The sequence below is a fragment of the Linepithema humile genome, chromosome 2 (genome assembly GCF_040581485.1).
Source record: "Linepithema humile isolate Giens D197 chromosome 2, Lhum_UNIL_v1.0, whole genome shotgun sequence".
NCBI classification, from domain to species: domain Eukaryota; kingdom Metazoa; phylum Arthropoda; class Insecta; order Hymenoptera; family Formicidae; genus Linepithema; species Linepithema humile.
In genome coordinates, this window is record NC_090129.1 from 30398381 (window position 1) to 30419147 (window position 20767).

A 20767-nucleotide genomic window follows, 5' to 3' on the forward strand; every position below is an offset into this window, starting at 1 on the left:
ACTAAATTTATCTAATTCGACAATTTTTTTTCCAGATTTTTAAAATCTTTTATTGTAAAATTTGAGATTTCTAATTACAAAGTTAGATTCAAGAATGAAATAAATATCGTGGGATTTACTTTAACGAGAGTTTTGGTCGGAAAAAATAGTTCAACACAAATTTTTAATCTTCTTTCCGCATTTTATTTTTTTAGTATCTACATTTTTATATCATACTGGAAGCAGGAAGGTAGGTCACTTATCTTTAACTTCTCTTTAATAGTCTGCCATCAGATGCCGAATTCTTCTATTCTAACAATATGCGCTACGACCACAATGTACGAGCCGAATTCTTCGCGTGGTTCGAAGGCTCTCCGCGAAATTCTGCATCGGAAAATATTGCACGGCGAAAGTAGCGCGGCGGCAGTGCTTTATGATCGGTAACGTCATTCCGCGGCGCTTATAAATAAGGGCCGAACGGACGCGTCTTCCCGCCGCCTTCCCGTCTATTTTCGACGGGAACAGGAAGAACACTCGCTCGCTCGCTCGCGCGTGTAGCGAACAGTCGCACATGCCCGCTTCTCGAGACTCCCGTCTCGGCGTCGCGACGCCTTTGCAATCTAGCGCGCACACATACACACGCCGCTCGCATCCGTCGTAAATACGAACGACGAAAGCTCGTCACCGAAAATAATCGCGTGCTATCGCCGAAGTCTCAAAACGCGCGGCGTCCGACGAGCTTCTCGCTTTCCGCGATCTCGCGCGGAGTCGAACGAGCGGATTCTCGTCGTTCCGGACAAATCGATCGGGACTGCCGGGGATAAAAATTTCATTTTGATCTCAAACCGACTGCTCAGGTATAAAACAAATTTCGTTCTCGCGAATTTCATCGTAACTAATTAACCGAAACGCTTGCCCGAGAGTCTCTTAGTGCCATAGTAACGCTAATGTACGTGGGTGGACGTGGTGGAAAATAGAGTAAAGATTTCCAGCTTGCATCAACAGTCGAAAGAAGCGTTCTGTAACTTAGCAAAGTGCTATTTCAGTGTAAATTAAAAATGAGGACGACTGGAGTGTACGTCGTTCTCTTCTTCGTGTCTGAATAAAGCAATTTGCGTGGATTGTAACAAAGGAGTCGTGCTCCGTAAAGAAAGTTTCCATTTACATAAGTGGACACGTAAACAGGCGATCGAATATTAATTGTAGAAAATATTATGTAATTGAGTGAACACGTCGAAGCGTCCACATTTGATCAAATAGAAATGACTGCTGCAGAAATTGACGAAGCGATTATAAAAGGAGTAAAAAAGATACAAAGTGCAATGAACGGTAGATTTCCATCAAAGGAACGAAGAAAAAATATTTTGAAATTAACATTTCTTTGTGCTTCTTCGCTCTTCTAGTAAGGAGCAAAAGTGCGTCGAAGGAACCCGCTGGTGCATTCGTATGCATTACCGCGCGTTTGCTTCCCATAATATTTATAGGATCGAATGTTTATAAGACGAATCAACACTTCTCTCTCTTGTGCCATCAATTTGCCGATTACATTTGCACTTACCAAGGCGTAGAAAAGCAAATCCGACAAAGAACACTTATTATGAAACATAGATATACTTAGAGCGAACTATAACAAACGAGATCTATTAGTGGCGTAAAAACAATATATGATAAGATTTCTTCGAAGAAGAAGAGCACACGATGCGGCTCAACGAAATCAGGAAGTAATTATAAAAACTTGGTATACAATTATCTGTTACTTTGCTCGAGCAACAAAGCATAAAAGAACACAAAATACAAAGAAGGAACGCTTAAGAAATAAAGATATCGAAATCGCAGAAATTCTGGTACGAATCCAAATCACTCAAATTTTACGGATGCTGAAACCGCATGACGGCATAACGACGTCGTTTCAATGTCAACGTAAAAGATGACTGCATCACTAACTTCCCATAATTGTCATCCATTAAATATCGCTCGCTGCGTTTCTTCAGATACCTAAATCCCGCATCTTTCTGTTCACCAACCGCCAACGAATGGCGGAGGATAATGCTCGGCAGGCCGAGGAGTCCGGCGTGCCCGAGATCGAGAGGAAGCTCGACAGGTCGGACGGCTCGAGTCGCCCGCGAGGAGATCAAAGAGGCACCCTCAGGGTCAAGGACAGGCCCGAGGAGGGTCGACTTCCGACCCCGTCTCCGGACCCGCAGTGCTCGTCGGGCGCAACGCGAGATCGTTCGGGGATGATGTCTCGCGGTGTTGAAGAGGAAGAGGAGGACCTCGCAATTTACCTCAACGAGGGCGAGGGCGCGTCGCCCTTCGACGGCCACTCGTTCGATTACGACGTCACGCCGAACTCGACGGCCTCGGCGATGGGGGTCGACGCCGCGCCCGACGATGTGTTCGAGCATCTGGACCGGCTGTACGCGCTGACGGAGGAGATCCTGGAGCTGCGCGATCGCAGCTGCAAGCTCTTTCGGCGCGTCCGAAATCTGGAGCGCGCCAAGGCGCAGAGGAACGCCGATCGCCGCCTGGAGGCCGCCGTGGCGAACGGCGAGGAGCTGCCCGACGACTTCCTCGACGAGGACACCGGTTTCGCGGAATCGCTGCTGGACGCCATGCTGTCGAGCTGCCGCGACACCGCTATGTCGGCGGCGAGGAGGAACGAACGCGCGAGCATGCGATCGCCCTCGAGGCAGCGGAGCCGATCGATCGCATCGACCGAGCAGAATCTCGGACTGAACCTGATTGAGGGTGCGGGCGAGGCGGATAAGCGGACGGCGAGGAATGCGAATCGCAACGGCGGCCCGAAGGTCAGCAAGTGGACCCGAGTGAAGGCAGCCTTCAAATGGGAGCGCGCGTGCACGAGCGATCTCGCGGACATCGTGGAGGCGGTGACGCCGACCACGAGATTTCTGAGAATCCCGGACGCGGTTACCACCGGAAGCTGGAGCACCGGATCGGCGCTGTCGCCGTGCACCAGCGAGCTCTCTAGTCCGTCCACGCCGATCGGCAGGGCTTCGTCCGCGTCGTCGTCCAACGAGGAAGTGTTCGATGGTGAGGATATCTTCTCGTTTTTGTGCGAAAAAAAATTATGAGAAACTTATTAGCGCAATGTCTTCTTCTAGATTCGCGCAAAAATGCTACTAATGTAAATTATGCGGATCGACAATTGGCATTAGTGAAAGACGACAGAAGAAAGGAAGAACCGGATCGGCACGGTCGATTGCTCGACACTGTCATCGCGGAGATTCCGGATCCTGCTGAATTACCCAGTGAGGTGAGGTCTCTTTTATATTAATATAAAGGAAACACATATAATTGTTCTGAATATTCTATAATGTTGTATAAATCTGTACAAATGTAGTAAATCGGAGCTAATTCGATCACAAGATTATTCTGATTAAAATAAGTTAGAGAACCAGATTTAATTAAAACGAATTAATCAGTGATTTATAATATACGTTGCATATACTATATTGATGAGGAGATAAAGAAACGATATCACAATACACAATACAAAGATCATTTACTTGAGAAATTCTATGACTTAATGTTACAAATAAAGCCAAACGCACTTAACATTATTTTATCGATTTTTTTGATAAACAGTATATTTTTACACCTTATCGCTGATCATATTATGCTTTCTAAAGCTCTACTTTTTATTATTCTTAGATGAAACATCCCCGATTCACTCTATAGTGCAAAATTTATTCTACATTTTCAATCCACCCCCGCCAACATTTTTCCGCCTTGTAATTTTCGATCGACCTCGACGGGAAGCCAGACGGCGGATTCGCGTTACAAGAGCCGCGTCGACAAAAGCGCTCCGCAAAATTCCTTTTCCGCTACACAAGTGGCGGTGTACGAGTGTCGACTTAAAAATATCCACGGTGCTACGCACGACCGCGCCCGTTGAATTTCTTTGATCAACGCATCGCGAGCGTATCCATTAACGGACGCACCGCGTCATTCTGACTACGAGTCGAATCTTTTTGGTGACAGTCCCTTGACTGCTTGTCACCTGAAATTGCGCTCACATATCCACGTAACTGACATTTCCCGTTGCGAATAAATATCTTGATACATGAACGAGTCATTGTCTGTTGCGCGGTTGAAAAACGCGTGTCCTATATTTGATGCGTTAAGATATACTTTGTTTCTCCTTTTTTATTTTTGCTTATTTCTACGACTTTGATTTATTTGTTTGGCGTGTATTATATCTATTAACAATAATATTTCTGTTATTAATAATTTTAATATTTATAAATATTTTTTAATTGAGAAAAGACCCGCTGTGAATTTTAATGTCTATTACTTCCGATACGTTTGTTTACTTTGAATGGCAGCCAAGTCGCGATAAACCGCTGATTCGTATCATATCGGACGCGGATGCAGCAATTGCAAGCACAGACGGGAAAAATTCGGAAGTATCACCGAAGAAACCGACGCCGATTCTCACGATCACAATACCGTCGAACGAGGAGGAAATCAGGAACTTGTCCTCTCCCGAATCGATGTCTCCGCTTCTCTCGAGCACGCAAGATTCCGGCGGAAGCTCACCGCAGCAACCCAAACCGCGCCAGGGTATTTCGAGCCCGAGGGAATTCAAGCGACAGGTTAGACAAATACCTTGGCAAAATTCTGCTGCTTTGATCTATTGAATAACTATAAACTTTCAAATTTTATCCTTGAATTTAAATTCGATCATCACGCTGGGGGAAAGCTAGCTCGTATAATGTTTGTTAAATGTTAACATAAAATTTTGCTATCTCGAAACGTGGATTACCGTATTTTATCTGCGAAGAAATGCGATGGAAATAGAACAAAATATTCTAAATTTTATGTGGATGCTTTCTCTTGCCAACGCGCGCGAGCTTACGAGCTACGCCGAGATGCACAGACATGCGAGACGTTTGATTCCAGTATTCGACGATCGAGGAAGCGGTAACGCCAGCTCCAAAGATGCAAGATTCGAAATGGAACAAGGTCAGACGTGCTTTTCTGACAAACGCCACGTTCAGCGTTCCTCCAAGCCCGGTTAGAATGGTCGCGCCGCAACTATTCCCAAACGATGGTGAGAGCTTAATGTGAAGCTTCCCGGAACACATCGCTTCTTATAAATTGTGCACTTTTTATGTTATTCTAACGCCAATGCAAAAAACCTTATATCAATCGCAGAAACATATCATCCATTTCTCTCATAACATCCATTTCTCTCATAAAGCATTGTGAATTTTAACACAAAATATTAATAATCGCATCTCAAAGCCTCACAGTGAAACTTTGCATGAGAAGACAAAGAAATGATAACGATGTCGCAGTACAAGAATCATTTATTTATAAAACTCTGTGTCTTAAATGTTACTAATATTATGTAAAGCTTCCTTTACGGATCCAGAATTTATATTATCGGAATGTGCTCCGATTTTTATTAGTAATATACATATTTTATTATAATTTAATTTTTCATCAAAATTCTTTGGTTTTTTATAGACATAGAGTCCAATTGTAAATCACTGACCTTTACACTATCTCTTTTTCTCTTTTTCACCGTAAATCTTTATTCAAAAGAAGTGCTACGTACACATATCCAATTACAAAGGCACGCGGAAATAAACAGTTTCCTCCCGCATTTATTTTCAAAGTTCGAGTAAACTCACGAAACATTGAGATCTGCTTTTGAATCACTTGAATTTTTAAAGCGCTTGCCATTTACCAATTCCAATGATTACATTCGCTCTTCTAAAGCTTGCTTGCTTTTCATTCTATTGAGAAAAATTGCTTACGTTTCATTTTCGCTATCGTGGTGTGTTCGTTACTCGCTCGATCTTTTCAGCTGGACGATACATTTGTCCAAATAGTTCGACAACTCGGTCGCTTTCTTATGGTTTACTTCTATCGTTTCCTGCGCCGTCATCTCGTGCGTTTTCACAACCGACTCGCGAAATTTCGCGATCTCTTCCAGCTTGACGCGCGCATTCTCGTTCACGCGATCGAGCATTTTTATCGCTTCCTCCGACTGTGCTTTCACGCATTCTGCAAATTCGCAGGGCGCGTCGTGTTTGCGACACACAATCAGACCTTTCTTCACGCATGCACTGTGCGTCGTCACATCATTTCGTAGATTCTGCAACATAGATTCTATGCGTTTCGCATTCGAAGCGATCGCTCGATCCAAGGCGTCGAAAGATCGCCGTATTTCATCGTTGAGTAACAATGTTTCTTTTCGCATCCAAGTGCTATACGACATGTCCAGCTTGATCAGTTCGTCTAGCTTTGCCGTCGTTTTATTGAATAATTCCTTTAATTGTGTCGCACAAGCGACTTTATTGTTCTCCAGCCAACTGTTCACCTCGCTTGTGATCAATCGCGATTCATCCTCCACGAATTTCTCTATGTTCTTAACGCGTAGCTCCAAGGATTGTCGTACTTTCAAATAATCATCACTGGCAGTAGTGGTTCTTTTGCACTAAAATTTATTATTTTATGAAATAATCGACAAATAATTTGAGTCAATCATATCACGAGAAGAGTTTCAGAAGCATAAGATTTTATTTTTATGCAATATTTTCTTCAAAAATAATTTCTATAAAATATTTACTCAAATTTTTAACTTTTATAGTAATAATTACCAATTACATTTTTCATTGGAAAGTTTTAAGAACATTTAATTAAAAATAAATTTAATTAATTTACTTTGGGCTCAGGCTTGGAAGACTCGAATAACTTTTTACAAAGTTGTTGAAACGGCGGTTTAGGACATTGCTTTTCTTTGTATTGTTTGAGGGTTAGATAAATTTTATTTTCCGACCATTCGATGAGCTTGCGACTTTGTGATACATTCTTACTGAAGCGAAAAGCGGAGAATGAAAAATTTCTCGCAACATTATCCAGAATTTGGCAACCTACTTTAAAATTTTGTAGCAACATGCCATTTGCACGTGTCACATGTTGCTTGTCAGGACGAAATAAAGATACTGAACACACATATTTGAAAAACAAAAGAAATATTGGTATAATTGAAAAAAAAGTATTGAAGTGCAGTAAATACAATTATCAAATATTATAGATATAATAAAAGGACAATAAACTTTCTCCGATTCCTCGAAGGTATTAATATTTCCATAAGTATGCTTAACGCGCAATTAATCAATGTCTGTGTCAACGAGCTACCACAAACTTTCCTGTCTAATTTTAATCCTTCACCTTCTTTGCACGCACTTTCATTCTGCGCTTCTCATCGCATAAAATGTCTTCGTTGTAAATGCAGATACGCGCCGAGCTCGCAGCTGTAGCGAAAGCGTCGAGGATCTCGGTAAAACCGTTGCAGGTACCAGCAACAACCAGGCGGAAGCGAGCAAGGACTATCAGGCGCTGCGGGAGAAGTTCGGCGCCGAATTCCACCGGAAGCTGGTTGAATGGGAGCGCTTGAAGAGCGCGAGAAACGCGCGTAGCAGTTTGCCCTGGAGCGAAGAGCGGTTGGCACCCGAGTTCAGGAAGAAGCTGCAGGAGTGGAAGCGGGCGAAGAAGGGCCGACGGTCCAGCGTGGCTGTCGAGCAGCAGCGCGTCAGTCGCCGACGATTGACTGACTGGCAACTCTGGCGCACCTCTTCGTCGAAGCCCGAGACCAAATTTCACGGCGTACGTCGATCTTGCGAGCAGTCGCGTCAAATTACGAATATTTCGGAATTTAACGGAAGAAAATGCCAAAAAATTTTATTTTTGAATTTATCAAACAATCTACTTATTTTATTTTAATTCGGAAATATTCACCTTTTTATCTTAATTACGAAAATATGTGTGCTCTACTTGTGATAATTAAAAGATAGAAAAATTTTTATGAACAGTACTTGGAAAAAAAGTACAGAAACACAAATTAAAAGAGTGATGCACTATTATTCAATTTTAATTTGCAATATTTTTGAACGTCTCTTCAACATTTTTACGTAATAGAAAAATCACAACTCAGTCGGCTCGCGTGGAAGCTGTGCGAGTATCGGCAGCGCGGGTAGTTTCGGCAGCGATGGAAAACAGCATCTCTGCGAGGATTTCATCAAGAGGATGGAGGCGTGGAGGAGGATGAGCGAGGCCGCGTGTCAAAATAACGAGAGACCAAAATCACCGGTGAGTCGTACCGCGTCTGATATCGACGAAACGGAGTTCGTCGCTTTGGAAAAAGTGCTGTTGCTGTTTGAACAGAAACCCGAGAAGGAACGTCGAGAGAGCGACGCCAAACAATTAAACGATTGTTTCGATGGCGACTCGAGGTATAAAAATTCAGACAACACAGAGATTTTTATTTCTATTTCTATAAATTGATTTGTATTTATCTAAAAGATAAATTAGTGTACTATCAAAGGACCTTTGTTTCAAAAATTCAATTTTTTGAAAAATGTGATTCTTAAATTTTTCATAATTTCTATTTTTGTTACATAAAAAATAACGGAAGTTGACTGTGCATGCTACAAACTATTTTTAATTGATTCAAGATTCATGAATGCATCGCGTGGCGTAAACTGCGGCAACGAAGTGTTGATTCGCACATCTGTTGGCTCTTATCGTTTCGAGGGCATATCTCGAGAATTCACGAGAAAATTATACGACTGGGAGAAATATCGCGGAATATCACCGAGATCCTCCACGTTCCGTCTTTTAGGACCAGGTTACACACCGTTCACCGAAGATTCGGACGAAGCGATGTTAGCAGAGCCGTCAAGTACGCCAGGTAGGATTAAACAATTTTCAATAAATTATTTGCGTTATACACAACATTAATTACACATACTAATTACAGGAAAGAATCGAGCGTTCCACTTGACCCTGAAGAGATCCAAGTCCGACGGTAGCGTGTTCGAGGGCAGCCTTCGTGACGAATCATTCACGCTACGTCGCTCCACGAGTCTGCAATCTTTGAGTTCCGCGGACAAGCTCGAAGATGACAATCGATTGGAAACTTTACCAGTTTCTAGTAAGAAACGATCCTTTTCAAACATCTTTAACATTTCAACACGCTTAACAACTCTGCAAACGTTAACTAGTCGCAATCTTAATTTCAGCAAAATCACAGTATATTTCTCATTACTTTTCTACGCATTTAAAATAATCTCGCGAGTAATAATTCTGACAAAAATTTCACTTGCAGGTAACAACTCGCAAGGGATGAAGGATCACGCGGAGGATATAGCGGTGGAAGACTCCGAGCCGGAGGCGATGATCGTCGACATCGAGGACGTTATCGAGGAAACTGCCAGCCCGTTGACGGGAGTGCAACCCCATCAGACGCCGGTGTATTCCGTTGCGGCCAGCGAAACCACCAGCATCGCCGTTCCTCTCGGTACGGTCACATCCAGCCACGAGCCGTCGCCGGTGTTCCTGGTCGAGGCCGAGGAGAATGAGAGCTGCGAACGTTGGAACGGCAGAACGTGGCAGATCGGCCCGGAAGCTCGCTCGAGCGAGAACAGTCCGAGTCCGGAACGCTCACCGGTGTCCGAGGACTGGCACGAAACAGTGACATCCTTGGACGAGGATAAATCGAATTGGGAATCATGGCGCAAGGAGAGCAACAAAGAGGACGACGGCTCTACAGGGTGGACCGAGAAAACGCGCAACTCGATCCCGGACTCCGGCGACTCTGTAAAATCCGATCAGTCGATCGGATGGAATCGAGATGCTTGGGACGAATCGGGCGATGAAGCAAATAGGTAAGAAATGATTTCTCGAAAAAGTTATTATGATCAGATAAAACTCGGTTTTCAAATTGGTGGTATGTTTTTAGAGACTCGACGGGACTCGAATTGCCTCTTACGCCGATTTATGAGAGTAAGAGTGACACGAAGAAACATGATTTTTTTGGTAAGAAAATTCAGCACTGTCGACGTTACTTCTTTTATTCCCTAAGATTTTCTAAAGCTATTATTAAAGAAAATAAAAGTTACACTATTTAGCGATATTTTATTTCAGAAAGTGACGAGGCCGAATCTGCGAACTCTGCCGAAAATTTTGAAACCTCGTTGAGGACTTTAAATGCAGAAGAATTGATGGTACATTTAGAAATAATTTGATTTTATTTTAACATATTAATTTTGCACGCTGCTATTTATCTAGTTTTAATATTCTTCAAAGCATGAACGTATAATAAAAAAAAGCATTGTCTGTTTGCGGAAAATACTTCTTATTAATCGTCAAGATTTGTAAGACACTCGAGTCACTGTTGAGGCTCAAAATTTTTGGAAAAGTAAGTTTTATCATAGCGCAATTGAAATTAGCGTCCTGTCGGTACAACCAGGACTCTCCGCGTACGAGTAGGCGGATGAACGAGACGAGGAAGCTCGAGACTCTAGCGGATGAACCAAGTAATGAGCAGACAAGCGACGTGGAGGATCTCCAAGATGGCGAGAAGACCGAAAGGAGAAGAATAATTCTCGATACTTATCAGTTAACAAGAACGCCGTCATCGTCAGACTGCCGCGATTCCAAGGAAGCTTCTCCGAAGTTATCGAATTTAAACTTAGGTAAATTCGTATAAAAGGAACAAGATTTTTTTTGGTACATCAAGATTTATAAATTATATTTTATGTTATTGTATAATACAATTTTTCTCGATTAATCTATTTTAAATATAGACATCTTAATTTGTCAAAGGTAAATTTATTAAGAAGTTAAAAGTAGAAGAATTCTTATTCTTAATATTTTTAAAGGTTTCTTGTTTTCAAGTTTTTCAGTTTTAACTTCTACTTTTATTTTTTCATAATACCCACACTGTTTTATATTTTTTCTTGCCCAAATCTTATATAATTCTTTTTTCATAGACGATAATAAAGATATACCGGAATATTGCGGCGTTGACATCGAAGACGAGACTTCAGCACATTACGAGAATTGCAGTTCACCCGAGTTACAGGCCGATGTCGATCGACATTACGAAATTCTCACGTTCAAAACGGACACGTGCGGCGATGCGACTGATAATCGTTTATACGAACCGATTAATTGCCCCGAAATTCGCAGTTTTTCCTACGACAGCAGAAATAATTGCGCTAAAGGAAATCTTTTATCATCAAGATTGCCGGGAATGGAAAAGTCAAATTACTTAGAAACTTCTAGAAGCCTTTTAACTAATTCTATCATTCGAACCATCCCGATAACTGTCTCAAGGGACAACGAAGCGCGCCGCTTGGAGAGGATCCTGATCAACGAAGAGACGTTGAACAAAATAATCGTTCCCACGGCGAGCACGGAAAGCGGAATGAGAAGTGCGGAGAAAATTCGAGATCGTTCCACAAACGCATATCGTCCGGACGAAGCCATCGACGATCGGCAGCGCGTCTGCAATCACGCATCCGCGAAGACGATTCGCGACAATCCAGGCTTTTCCAAAAATGTCTTCGTGAAAACAAAGCGCATGATATTCGGCCCGTTTCGCCGGTCGGAAGACCGATCATTGTCAAGAAAAGAGAGCGATGGTTCCGTCGACAGTCGACTTTTGCGTTCGAAGTCCAAGAGCAAATCGAGATCGGCGTCGCCAAAATTGAGTCGGCAGGACGCCCTGTTGCGCGTATCGTTGTCCCTGCCGTGGCCTCTGCGCTCTGCCTCAAAGGAAAGTGAGATTCCTTCCAAAGTTGAATCCAGAAGAAATTCAGGAAGCAAGACGGACGATATGGCGCAGGAGAAAAACTCGCTTTGTGAAGAAAATAATGTCGACAATAAAAAACGCGAAAATCAATTAATTAAGGAAGAACCATTATCCATTAATGCAAATGAGAGAAAAAATCATCATTCGAACACAAATGCGTGTTCAAAGGGAACGATTTTCACGCGAGTTTCCGACCGATTAAGAGCAATGTCGATCGAGCAGGATCAAAGTATATCCGGAGTAAAGGACGAAATTAAATATAATCAAACGCAGGATAATGAAGAGCGTGGTAGAATCAGGCGTAACCAAGTGCAGTTTGAAGGAAAACAGAATGAAGAACAATGCAGCCGAAGGCAGAACGAAGGAAAGCGAGAGGAGATCAAATTCGGCAAGGACGAAGCGAAGCAGCAGGATGAAAATCACGCGAAATGCGACGCGGTACCGTCGGATTTGATGCACAAGCTCAGGATACTTTCGGACGCTGCGGCGAAAAAGGAAGGACGAGTGATAGAATCATCCATAACGAACAGTTTGGAGTCGCGTTCTTCCAGAATACGACGTGCCAAGGAGAACTTCCTCTCGCGTCGGGGCGGTCCTTTTTGTCGCTCAACAATGGAACCGGCGGACGCCGTCGATCATGAAAATCCTTCGAGACGAACGTCAACAACTGAAACCGAAGCAATAAAATCGCAAGAAGTCACAGTGACCGCCTCGAAATCTGAAGAAACAGAAAATCGGACAAACGCGATCACCACGCAGGACGAAACTGCGTCTTCGAGCGAAGACAAAGTCGATGCACGCCAAGAGGCTGCGATGGACGTTGCTACGCGACCGGAATCGCTGGTGAAATCGGCGAGCGCCGGAATGATCAATATCGATCCCGACATGTTCGATCAGCTGGTGACGGCTGATCGCGGCTGCGAGTCCTTGCCGAGGACGATCGCGAAGCGCCGCGACTCTTCCGGGCCGCTGGCGAAGATCGTCGGCAAGCTGAAAATCTCGCGGCTGATTCGCGCCCGGAACACCGACGGCAATAACATGAGCACGATCTCGACATTGTGCAGACAAAGTTTGATGATCAATATGCAAAACGATCCCGCGGATCGACGAAATGGCGAACGCAAAGCTGAGAATGATTCGGCAGAGGCTGCGAAAGATGAGAATAAGGATGACGAGCCTGGTGAACGTTCTAAACGAATTCACGAATGAATTTTTAATTAAGAATTATTTGCAATATTCCAGAAATGTCTGTGAATTTTTTAACTCGCCTTTTAAGTTTGCTTCAGTTGTAGCGACGATATTAATCCTGAGATAAGAGATGAATGAATTAGGAAGTAGCATTTAATTAAATGTCATAAGAGCTATATAATTATTGAATTACAATTAATTAAACAATTATTAATTGTTAATTAAATTATATGCGCCAGTAGAAAAAGTAATATGTAATTTTACAAAGAATGTGCAATTATGATCGTAACTTGTGGAATGCAAATAGTCACACATTATCGCTGTAGAAAATGTCTAGGCTTTGTGATTTTCTGTTTTCCAGGAATTCTTTCATCAATTGGATATACTAATGTCTCAATTAATCATTAACAAAAATACTGAAACATTAAGCGGTCCTTATAAATAATTGAAAATAAAGGATTCTCCACGAACTAAGTTTCCAGGCTGTTTTAATGGATAATTTTTATATTCATAACGCATCTTTATAACACACAGAAGTTGCAATAAAACTTTCAATAAGAAAAATCAACGTAACGGTTTGGCGAATGTTCCTTATCAGTGTCACAGCCGATGTAAACGTGCATATTTATTTCAGCGCGAATACAGCTGCCAACGCATCACGTGAAATCTCACGAGAGAAACCTAACCTAACTCGCCAGTGAATTCGCGTCTTCGAAAGAAGTCGCGCTTTTTTTTTTTAACAATGCGCACGCAAACACTGCGCCCCCGCGCAACGAACGGCAAATACAATGACGCCGGTTACGGATGCGGCCGGTGTTTGATTAAACGGGATTAATGTCCCCGGGGCGATTTCGAGTGGCGAAAGGGGGAGAGTGGGCGCGTGTCGTGAGAGCGCGTGCCTCTCCCCGAAGTCGCCTCTGCTCGATTCTCTCCCCTTTGCCACCCCAACGTGCGTGCCCTCTCGTGCACTGCCTTCTTCGACCCTTCCACCGCCGCCACGAAAGCCCTTTCGAAACAGAGAGAGGATCGTCGAACCGTCGCTCGATCGTATTAAGCGGATTTCATTTTGGTAACGATCGCGCAAACAAACCACTCGACCGGCATCAGCGACTCGTTTTCGGCGCGCGTATTGTTTTGCAGCGTAACGTCGATTGACGACGACGAGTGCCATGGGAAGGACGTTGATCTCCGACGAACCGATGTCTCTCGGGACACCGGAGATGCGGGGAACTCGCGTTCACGTTTCGCTGAACTTTAATTTTTTTTCATGTGCATTGCATAAACGTAATGTTCAACTTTTTCACTTCGTGATAATCTACATTTGACCAGAAGACGATGTTAAAATAACAATTCTAATTAACGAAAGAATTTTTATCAATTAATTTCAAGAATATTAAGTGAGTTTATACTTCAATATTAATATCAAATTATTTCTATAAAAAAACCTTTATTGCGTCAATATTTTATATTCTCTACATTTCGCGCAACATAAATGCTGCTAAAGAAAATATCTAGAAATTCTATTTTTGTTTATTCATATTGCCGTTTCGCTCACAAAATCTTATATAGCCTTCAACATCTAAAAAATAATCGAGGATTAAGGACATTGAAAAAAAAAACCGCGAGATAATGTATCTCTTAGGGTGAGGCTGAGTGTGCGGCTTCGAAAACGTGTCGGGAAGAACGATCGCAGGTACAGGATCCTTCGCCGATTTACGATTTGAGACGCGCGAGCGCGGGATCATCGACGCGCGGCACAATGGGCGGTCGTGTTGCTCGTTGCCTTCCCCAGGATCGAGGCTGTCCGTCTACCTGCGTCTATAATCCGGAAGCGTTCGCGGGAGCACGCACGCCGTAACATCGAGAAGATATTGTGTCGTGGGATCGCGATGATCGTACCTATACTTCACATGCGAAACATCGCTCCGGATTTCTTTTTTTTCCCTTTCTTCTTAGACAATACCCCCGATCGACTTCCGTCGGACCACCCGGATGGAAGTATTCAACGATTTTAAAATGCTCCTATTAAAGAATGAATTATATTTCATCAATGTTGATCAGCTTCGCATCGCGTCAAAATTTCGAAACAATTACGACCGTATATTTAAAACATGATGTTTGGCTGACTTTTGCCTGCAATTGAAAATATCGTATATTTTCATTGCAAAGTTGCAAAATAAAAATATTTTTCCAGGAGAACAAGCTCGAGCGAATTCATTGAATGCATTATGCGGCAGACTCGAGTTTGAACGAGCGAGGGCACGTTGGTCGCGAGTTGGTCGCGCGAGCGAATAGCAGCGGGTTCGCCGTCGGCGAAGAGCGGCTGATTTATGTGCAGTCCGAGTAATTCCGCTACGACGGGTGCATAAGTAGACGCATACACTGTTTGTCTTCCCCACGTGGCCGAATTTCATCTCGCCACGCGTCTCAGTTCCAAACGAAATCGATTAGAGATGCAAAAATATTTACGTTAAATAAATTTGTGAGGGGAATAAATTTCTGAAGGGAAAAAAATATGATTACATTTTACCCTTTTTAAAAATGCTCCAAGAAATTATAAGAATCAAGGGATTAAAAATATTGATGAAAATTTCGTAATTGATATAACGACTAATGAGATCATTAGATTAAAAATCACGAAATTTTATAATTTCTAATAACATCTAGAATTACATGCAAATATTTGTCTTATATTAGATATAATTAATTAATTATACGTTATCAAATTGAAAATTTCAGAATTAAATAGGACCTTCGAAATGTTATTGGAAAAATAAATTAAAAGAAATTTATCCTTTGATGCGGAATGCAAAATCTATGCCAAAGCTACAATTATTAAAATTTTTTAGCCTCCTAAAAGATAAAAAAAAACCGGTTCTTTTTGAAGTCTTCAATTGATATGATGAGATGTCAGTAAATTAAACAGTCATTTTACTACGCGAACCTTGACACAATGAAACGCGCGTTTCCGCCGCTGTTGCGTTCCTCCGATTCCGGTCACTAAGGTATCCCGCTCATAAATTACCGTTCAGTCGACAAGCGTCCGGTTGCCGCTGCGAAGAAGAAGAGTGCAGAACGAAGACGACGAGGAGACGACACAGGTGCTGCGGACGCAAGTGCGGGTTGCCGAATGCGCGGTCACCGCCGACAAATTTCGACCGGACGATTGCTGTTATCGCTCGATCCGGTCGCGAGATTGCATTATCCCGATGCTTATAATGCGTTACGTCTCCCTCCCCCTACGATTCCTCCCCGCCGCAGATCTTGATCCCCGAGCGATGCGGTAGCCGAGGACCGAGATATTTGGCTGCGTATGCGCGCGCGTTAGACCGTCTTTCAAATAAAGCAATCTCCAAGATCAGACAACGACGTCGGCGGTGTTTGTCCCTTTATTTTCCCTCTCCCCCTCGTACAACCCTTACTGTCTGACCGCGAAAGTATCCGCAGCCGGACTCCTTTGTCACAAACGGAGACTGCTGACAAAGCGAAGGTGGCAGCCGACTCCGTAGAATTAATCGCCTCGGGAAATATTTGCGTTCTCTCGTCGAAAAGGAGCCCGCCCCCCTCCCGGTCCCAAGACGGTCTCCTCGGGTCCTCCGGTATTCCTCCTCCGCGATGAGGAGATCGTCACGGTTAGATCCAGTCGCAAGAATCGCGCGGACCTCCGATCGGTGCTTCGCGACGACCACTTACGGTAGTTTGATCTTATCGCGATGACGGAGCCGAAGAAAAATTAAGTGCCACGCGACGAAGCGCGATACATGCGTGAAACGCATGCTGAAATATAATTAACCTTATGAAGATATTAATATACCTTCGCGATAAGAAAAAAATTTGAAAGCATTATTAGACCGCTTGAATAATTAATTAAATCCGGGAATTTCTTAAATGAGCGAGTGAATTGATGAAATTAATTCTCAAATTTCTGAAAATTTTAACCTCTTTTCCAAAAGAATTTTATTATCTTAATAATTTAATAAAGATCTATATAATTAAATTCATTCAGTTTGGTTACAAGAAATATTTTTTATTATCGGCAACGTGATAAAGCGATTGCTACATTTTCCAGGAAAGATCGTGGAGTTGCTGTACAAGTTAGCACTTGGGATCTACTTTTCTCGCCGTTCTGGTTGAAAGAAATACCCGTGGTGGTTTGCACACCCAAGTTTTCCCAAATAGCGTTAAATGCGAAAGAGCGGAGGCACTTCTTGTAGCCTATTGTCACTCGAGCACGAAAGGCGAAGCGGTTTATGACTCTTCAGCAGTATTTACTTAGACGCCGCGATCTTTTCTTTCATCGTTGCCTAAAAGAATTTATTTATCTAACTTTGTGGTCTACGGAAAATTATGTTCATCATGCTCTTGTATAAAATATGTAAAAATTAGTTAATCACAGTTTAAACAAAATCGAATAAAATTTAGAAACTGAAAAAATTTTGCAAAGTAAGCCACTTCCTTATTGGCTACGATTATTTAACTGACACTATTCGCGTTCATTATTGATTATTACATCAGAGAGTTGCGTGGTTTACGAATGATGAAAGAGGAATGTCAGAATAATTCGCCAAGCAAGACAGTTATCTTTCTAAACCCAAGAGATTCAAGAGATTCCCCGAGCAATTAAACGTTCCGGAAAATTTCTGCAACTGTATGCGCCTCACTCGAGAGTAACGGGCTACGCCAAGATTTACACCAAGCCGTAATTTACCAGGAACGATAGGTGCGTATAAAAAAAATCGAAAAAGTCAGCGGCGATAAATGCGCAGCCTCGATAAATAAGTATTTTCATCGGCACGCACTCATGACCAACGTTTATAGAGTTCTATAGATCGTTACCTACATCTTTCAAGTGTTTCATTCGCAAAATTCAAACAGTATTGCAAGAACATTATTTTGCTCACTGTAGAACATGTTATTGCAAATATAGCCATTGCTTTATCACGTTGCTAGTAATAAAAATATTTCCGCATTTTGTAACCAAAATAATAAATTGAAGGATATCTCTATTAAATTATTATTTTGATATATTGAGATTCTTGTTGAAAAAATTTTAAAATTTTTAGAAATTCGAGAATCAATTTGATTAACTCATTCCACTTAAGATTCTAGGATCTAATTAATTATTTCAGCGGTCTAAGCGATGCTTTCAAATTCTTTCGAGATTCTCAAAACAAAATACAGGTGATACAGAAATAAATATCATATTTATTATCAATTATAATGCAAATAAGATAATAACATGGTATAAAGATAGATCATAAATTTTATACGAGTCGGCTTTATGTAAAATACATCATTAAAATAATTTAATGAAAATTTTATCCGCCGAAAAGAAGAAGAACGGCCAAAAACAAGTAGGATGTGGGACGGGCGAGAAGGAAGGAAAGGAGGAAGGAGTCATCGCCGAAGGAAGAAGTCTGCAGGTTCTCAAATTGCGATGAAATCGGGCACCGACGCGTCGCGCGGGTTTCGTATAACGACCGGACCACCGTTGGTGGTGTTGCTCGTCTCTCTCGCTTCTCCGTCGGATATTCATCCATCCATCGACCCCAACGCACTGGCGAATTCTCACTTCAAGGAGCTGCGTGTACGCACGAAAATTGGATCGACAATCGACACCGCTGTTTTCAAGTATGGGCGCACGGTGGCGAAAAATGACGATAATAAGAAAAGACTTGAAAGAAGAAGAACATTAATTCGAAATCCGTTGGGTTTAGAATTGAAATAACTTTTAAAAGGAGTATAGAGTGTTCTTCAAAACAATACATTGGACGGGATACAATCTTCTGTTCGAAAATTGGGATATAATATATCACGGATAGAATCGTGCGATTACTGTAAAATAATTTTATTCTGCAAAAATACATCGCGCTTTTCAGTCTCGCAAAAAATACGTGCTAATTTTCGTATTAAAAATAAATTATATAGATAAACACAATTCAGCGGGCGATATGATACAATGCTTAAGACTAACTTAACGGACTATAATACAAAATTTACAAGGTCTATATACATGTAATTATTCTGTACGAGATCGCATATCTGTAATTATCACATTTTCCAGTATCTATGAGTAGCAGTTCCTACGAGTATCAAAAATAATGTTAAACATATAGATAGAACTAACAAATACTATAAATGACAAACAATGATTGGCAAAAATAATTTCAAGAAAATGAAAATATAAAATAATTTCTCGTCGTCTTTCCGTCGAATCACCAAATTGAAGAAAAATAATCAGAATTTCTTATCGATTTATCGATTACGGATATGAATAATTCTTATTTACTGCGAAAGGCACATTTCTCAAATGTGACAACATTAGCTGCATAAACATTCTTCAAGTCTCTGAATTATGGATTGAATTTTCTGCCTTCCATTTTTCCGTATTTTTTGCGCACGTTCAGAAATGTCACGTCAATGCTCGCGATTTTTTTATCTCCAGTTGCAGCCGTGACTGCGTAACGTCGAAGAAAAAAAAACTCGCGAATCTCGCACGCGACGACTCTCGCTTGCTCGGCTCCGTCTCGTCAAGCTTAACGAGCTTGTTAGCTTCCGATATCGCTGTGAACTTTATCCGCTCATCGCGCATCCTCACTGCAGCAGATCGTAAAGCGCGGTGATGTAAGATTGAGCCATTTGCAACGTCTCGTATTTCGATAACTGTCTATCGTTGCCGAGGGACGGCAGATAAGCGCGCAGCCTGTCGAAGGCCTTATTCAGATTCTGCATCCGTCTGCGTTCGCGCGCGTTTGCGGCCAGCCGGCGTTTCCGCACGATGGTCGAGTTGACGTACTTGCCCCGTCGGCGAGCGTCGCGGCCGCCGGAAGCGGCATGCGCGTCTTCCGGATGATCCGCGCCTCCGTCGCTGGCCTCTGCGTCTTCCTCGCTGTCGCCGTCCATCGTTCTGTCGGACAGGCCGCCGCTCGAGTTGCTGACGACGCTGCCGTGGCACGTCTTGTCGACATCCAGGTTGAGCGTCTCGTCGACGTCGTCGCGCTCGCCGTCCAGATTAATTATCTCCTCGGTCACGAGGTGGTCCATCGCGTCGACGCGCAGCCTCTTGCTGCCAACGCTGCTCAGACTAATCGAGCTCCTCTTCGCGGTCTTCTTGTCCCTGGCGGTGGAAACTAACAGCCGATACGTCGGCGCGCTGTTGATTGTTTCCGGCTCCGACGAGATCGACAGTGTCGTCGCCGGACTGACGGATCGCAGACTGGCCGTGGGACTCGGCGTGTGCCAGCCGTCGCTGCAGTTGCTGCCGTCGTAGACGAGGCTCTGCGGCACGGCGAGGGTGCTGACAGGCGGCAGACCGACGCCGGTCGTCGTCTTACCGGTCGTCTTCCCGTAACTCGGCAAGTCCAGGTACGCGCAAGCTGCGAGCGGCTCGTCCTCGCGCGGCGGAAACATGTACCCGTAACGGAACATCTCCTGCAGTTCCATAGCAGGATCTGCGAGATCGTCGGGATCTCTGCGAAACGACCGCGCGTGCAAGGATGCCCTTTCGTTCTCCCGATCGTTTCACTGAAACCGCACTTCAACAACCAATCGCGAAGGTATCTGCTCTTCTGCTGCACTCGAACGCTCCTTCGAGCCCGTCCTTTTACTTCCAACTGTCGAGCGCGACGTCCGGGATCGATGGATATAAAGATCGGCAATTTACTTTCTCCTCGCGCGTAGGTAGATGCGTGGAATCGAGTCGAGTCGAGCCACGGGGTGGTTCTGAAGTCGGGTGGAACGGCGTCGGGATATTTATGCGTTCGCGGAACGAGGCACCCTAACGTAGCACGTGCCGCGCCGCCAATCATCGTCGAGCGCGGCTCCCCACTTCGACAGGAGGGAGCCGGTGCCCCGGAGCCGGACCGAGTCCGGGGTACGCGAGCAGAGGCCGCAACAGGTGGCCCGGCGCCTCCGTCGTACACGTACGATCTCGCATATGGAGCCGTGTAGCCATTAAAATCATAAAAA

General features: G+C 43.3%; 3 protein-coding genes across 5 annotated transcripts; 1 reads left to right on the forward strand and 2 right to left on the reverse strand.

The window, feature by feature from the left end:
• Nucleotides 1–165: 165 nt before the first annotated feature.
• On the forward strand, nucleotides 166–13367 carry LOC105671710 (microtubule-associated protein futsch). 2 transcript variants are annotated; one of them, XM_012366107.2, is made up of 13 exons: nucleotides 166–3030; nucleotides 3102–3253; nucleotides 4326–4595; nucleotides 4903–5053; nucleotides 7250–7620; nucleotides 7933–8246; nucleotides 8469–8704; nucleotides 8774–8947; nucleotides 9122–9680; nucleotides 9755–9831; nucleotides 9940–10019; nucleotides 10265–10490; nucleotides 10788–13367. In XM_012366107.2, the coding sequence occupies exons 1-13, from the start codon at nucleotides 2013–2015 to the stop codon at nucleotides 12818–12820; spliced, it is 5661 nt and encodes a 1886-aa protein (XP_012221530.2). In that variant the 5' UTR covers nucleotides 166–2012; the 3' UTR covers nucleotides 12821–13367. The 2 variants fall into 2 exon arrangements, with proteins under 2 accessions (XP_012221530.2, XP_012221531.2); XM_012366108.2 differs by having other exon boundaries at nucleotides 7310–7620.
• Nucleotides 5229–6944, reverse strand: LOC136998076 (uncharacterized). Of its 2 annotated transcripts, XM_067350096.1 has the most exons (3): nucleotides 6889–6937; nucleotides 6676–6826; nucleotides 5229–6448 (listed from the first exon to the last, which is right to left on the reverse strand). In XM_067350096.1, the coding sequence occupies exons 1-3, from the start codon at nucleotides 6912–6914 to the stop codon at nucleotides 5795–5797; spliced, it is 831 nt and encodes a 276-aa protein (XP_067206197.1). In that variant the 5' UTR covers nucleotides 6915–6937; the 3' UTR covers nucleotides 5229–5794. The 2 variants fall into 2 exon arrangements, with proteins under 2 accessions (XP_067206197.1, XP_067206196.1); XM_067350095.1 differs by having other exon boundaries at nucleotides 6676–6944.
• A 5174-nt stretch (nucleotides 13368–18541) lies between the features above and the next one.
• Nucleotides 18542–20514, reverse strand: ato (atonal). Its single transcript, XM_012366109.2, has one exon. The coding sequence runs from the start codon at nucleotides 20240–20242 to the stop codon at nucleotides 19394–19396; it is 849 nt and encodes a 282-aa protein (XP_012221532.2). The 5' UTR covers nucleotides 20243–20514; the 3' UTR covers nucleotides 18542–19393.
• Between the last annotated feature and the right edge of the window lie 253 nt (nucleotides 20515–20767).

Bases quoted from the DNA above. Each gene is read 5' to 3' on its own strand.
- LOC136998076 (XM_067350095.1), bottom strand. From the start codon at position 6,909: ATGTTGCTACAAAATTTTAAAGTAGGTTGCCAAATTCTGGATAATGTT. The intron at 6,449-6,675 runs GTAAATTAATTA...AATAAATTTTAG, and splicing joins CTTCCAAGCCTGAGCCCAAA to TGCAAAAGAACCACTACTGC.
- LOC105671710 (XM_012366107.2), top strand. From the start codon at position 2,013: ATGGCGGAGGATAATGCTCGGCAGGCCGAGGAGTCCGGCGTGCCCGAG. The intron at 8,705-8,773 runs GTAGGATTAAAC...TACTAATTACAG, and splicing joins AGAGCCGTCAAGTACGCCAG to GAAAGAATCGAGCGTTCCAC. The intron at 10,020-10,264 runs GTACATTTAGAA...CGGTACAACCAG, and splicing joins TAAATGCAGAAGAATTGATG to GACTCTCCGCGTACGAGTAG.
- ato (XM_012366109.2), bottom strand. From the start codon at position 20,242: ATGGAACTGCAGGAGATGTTCCGTTACGGGTACATGTTTCCGCCGCGC.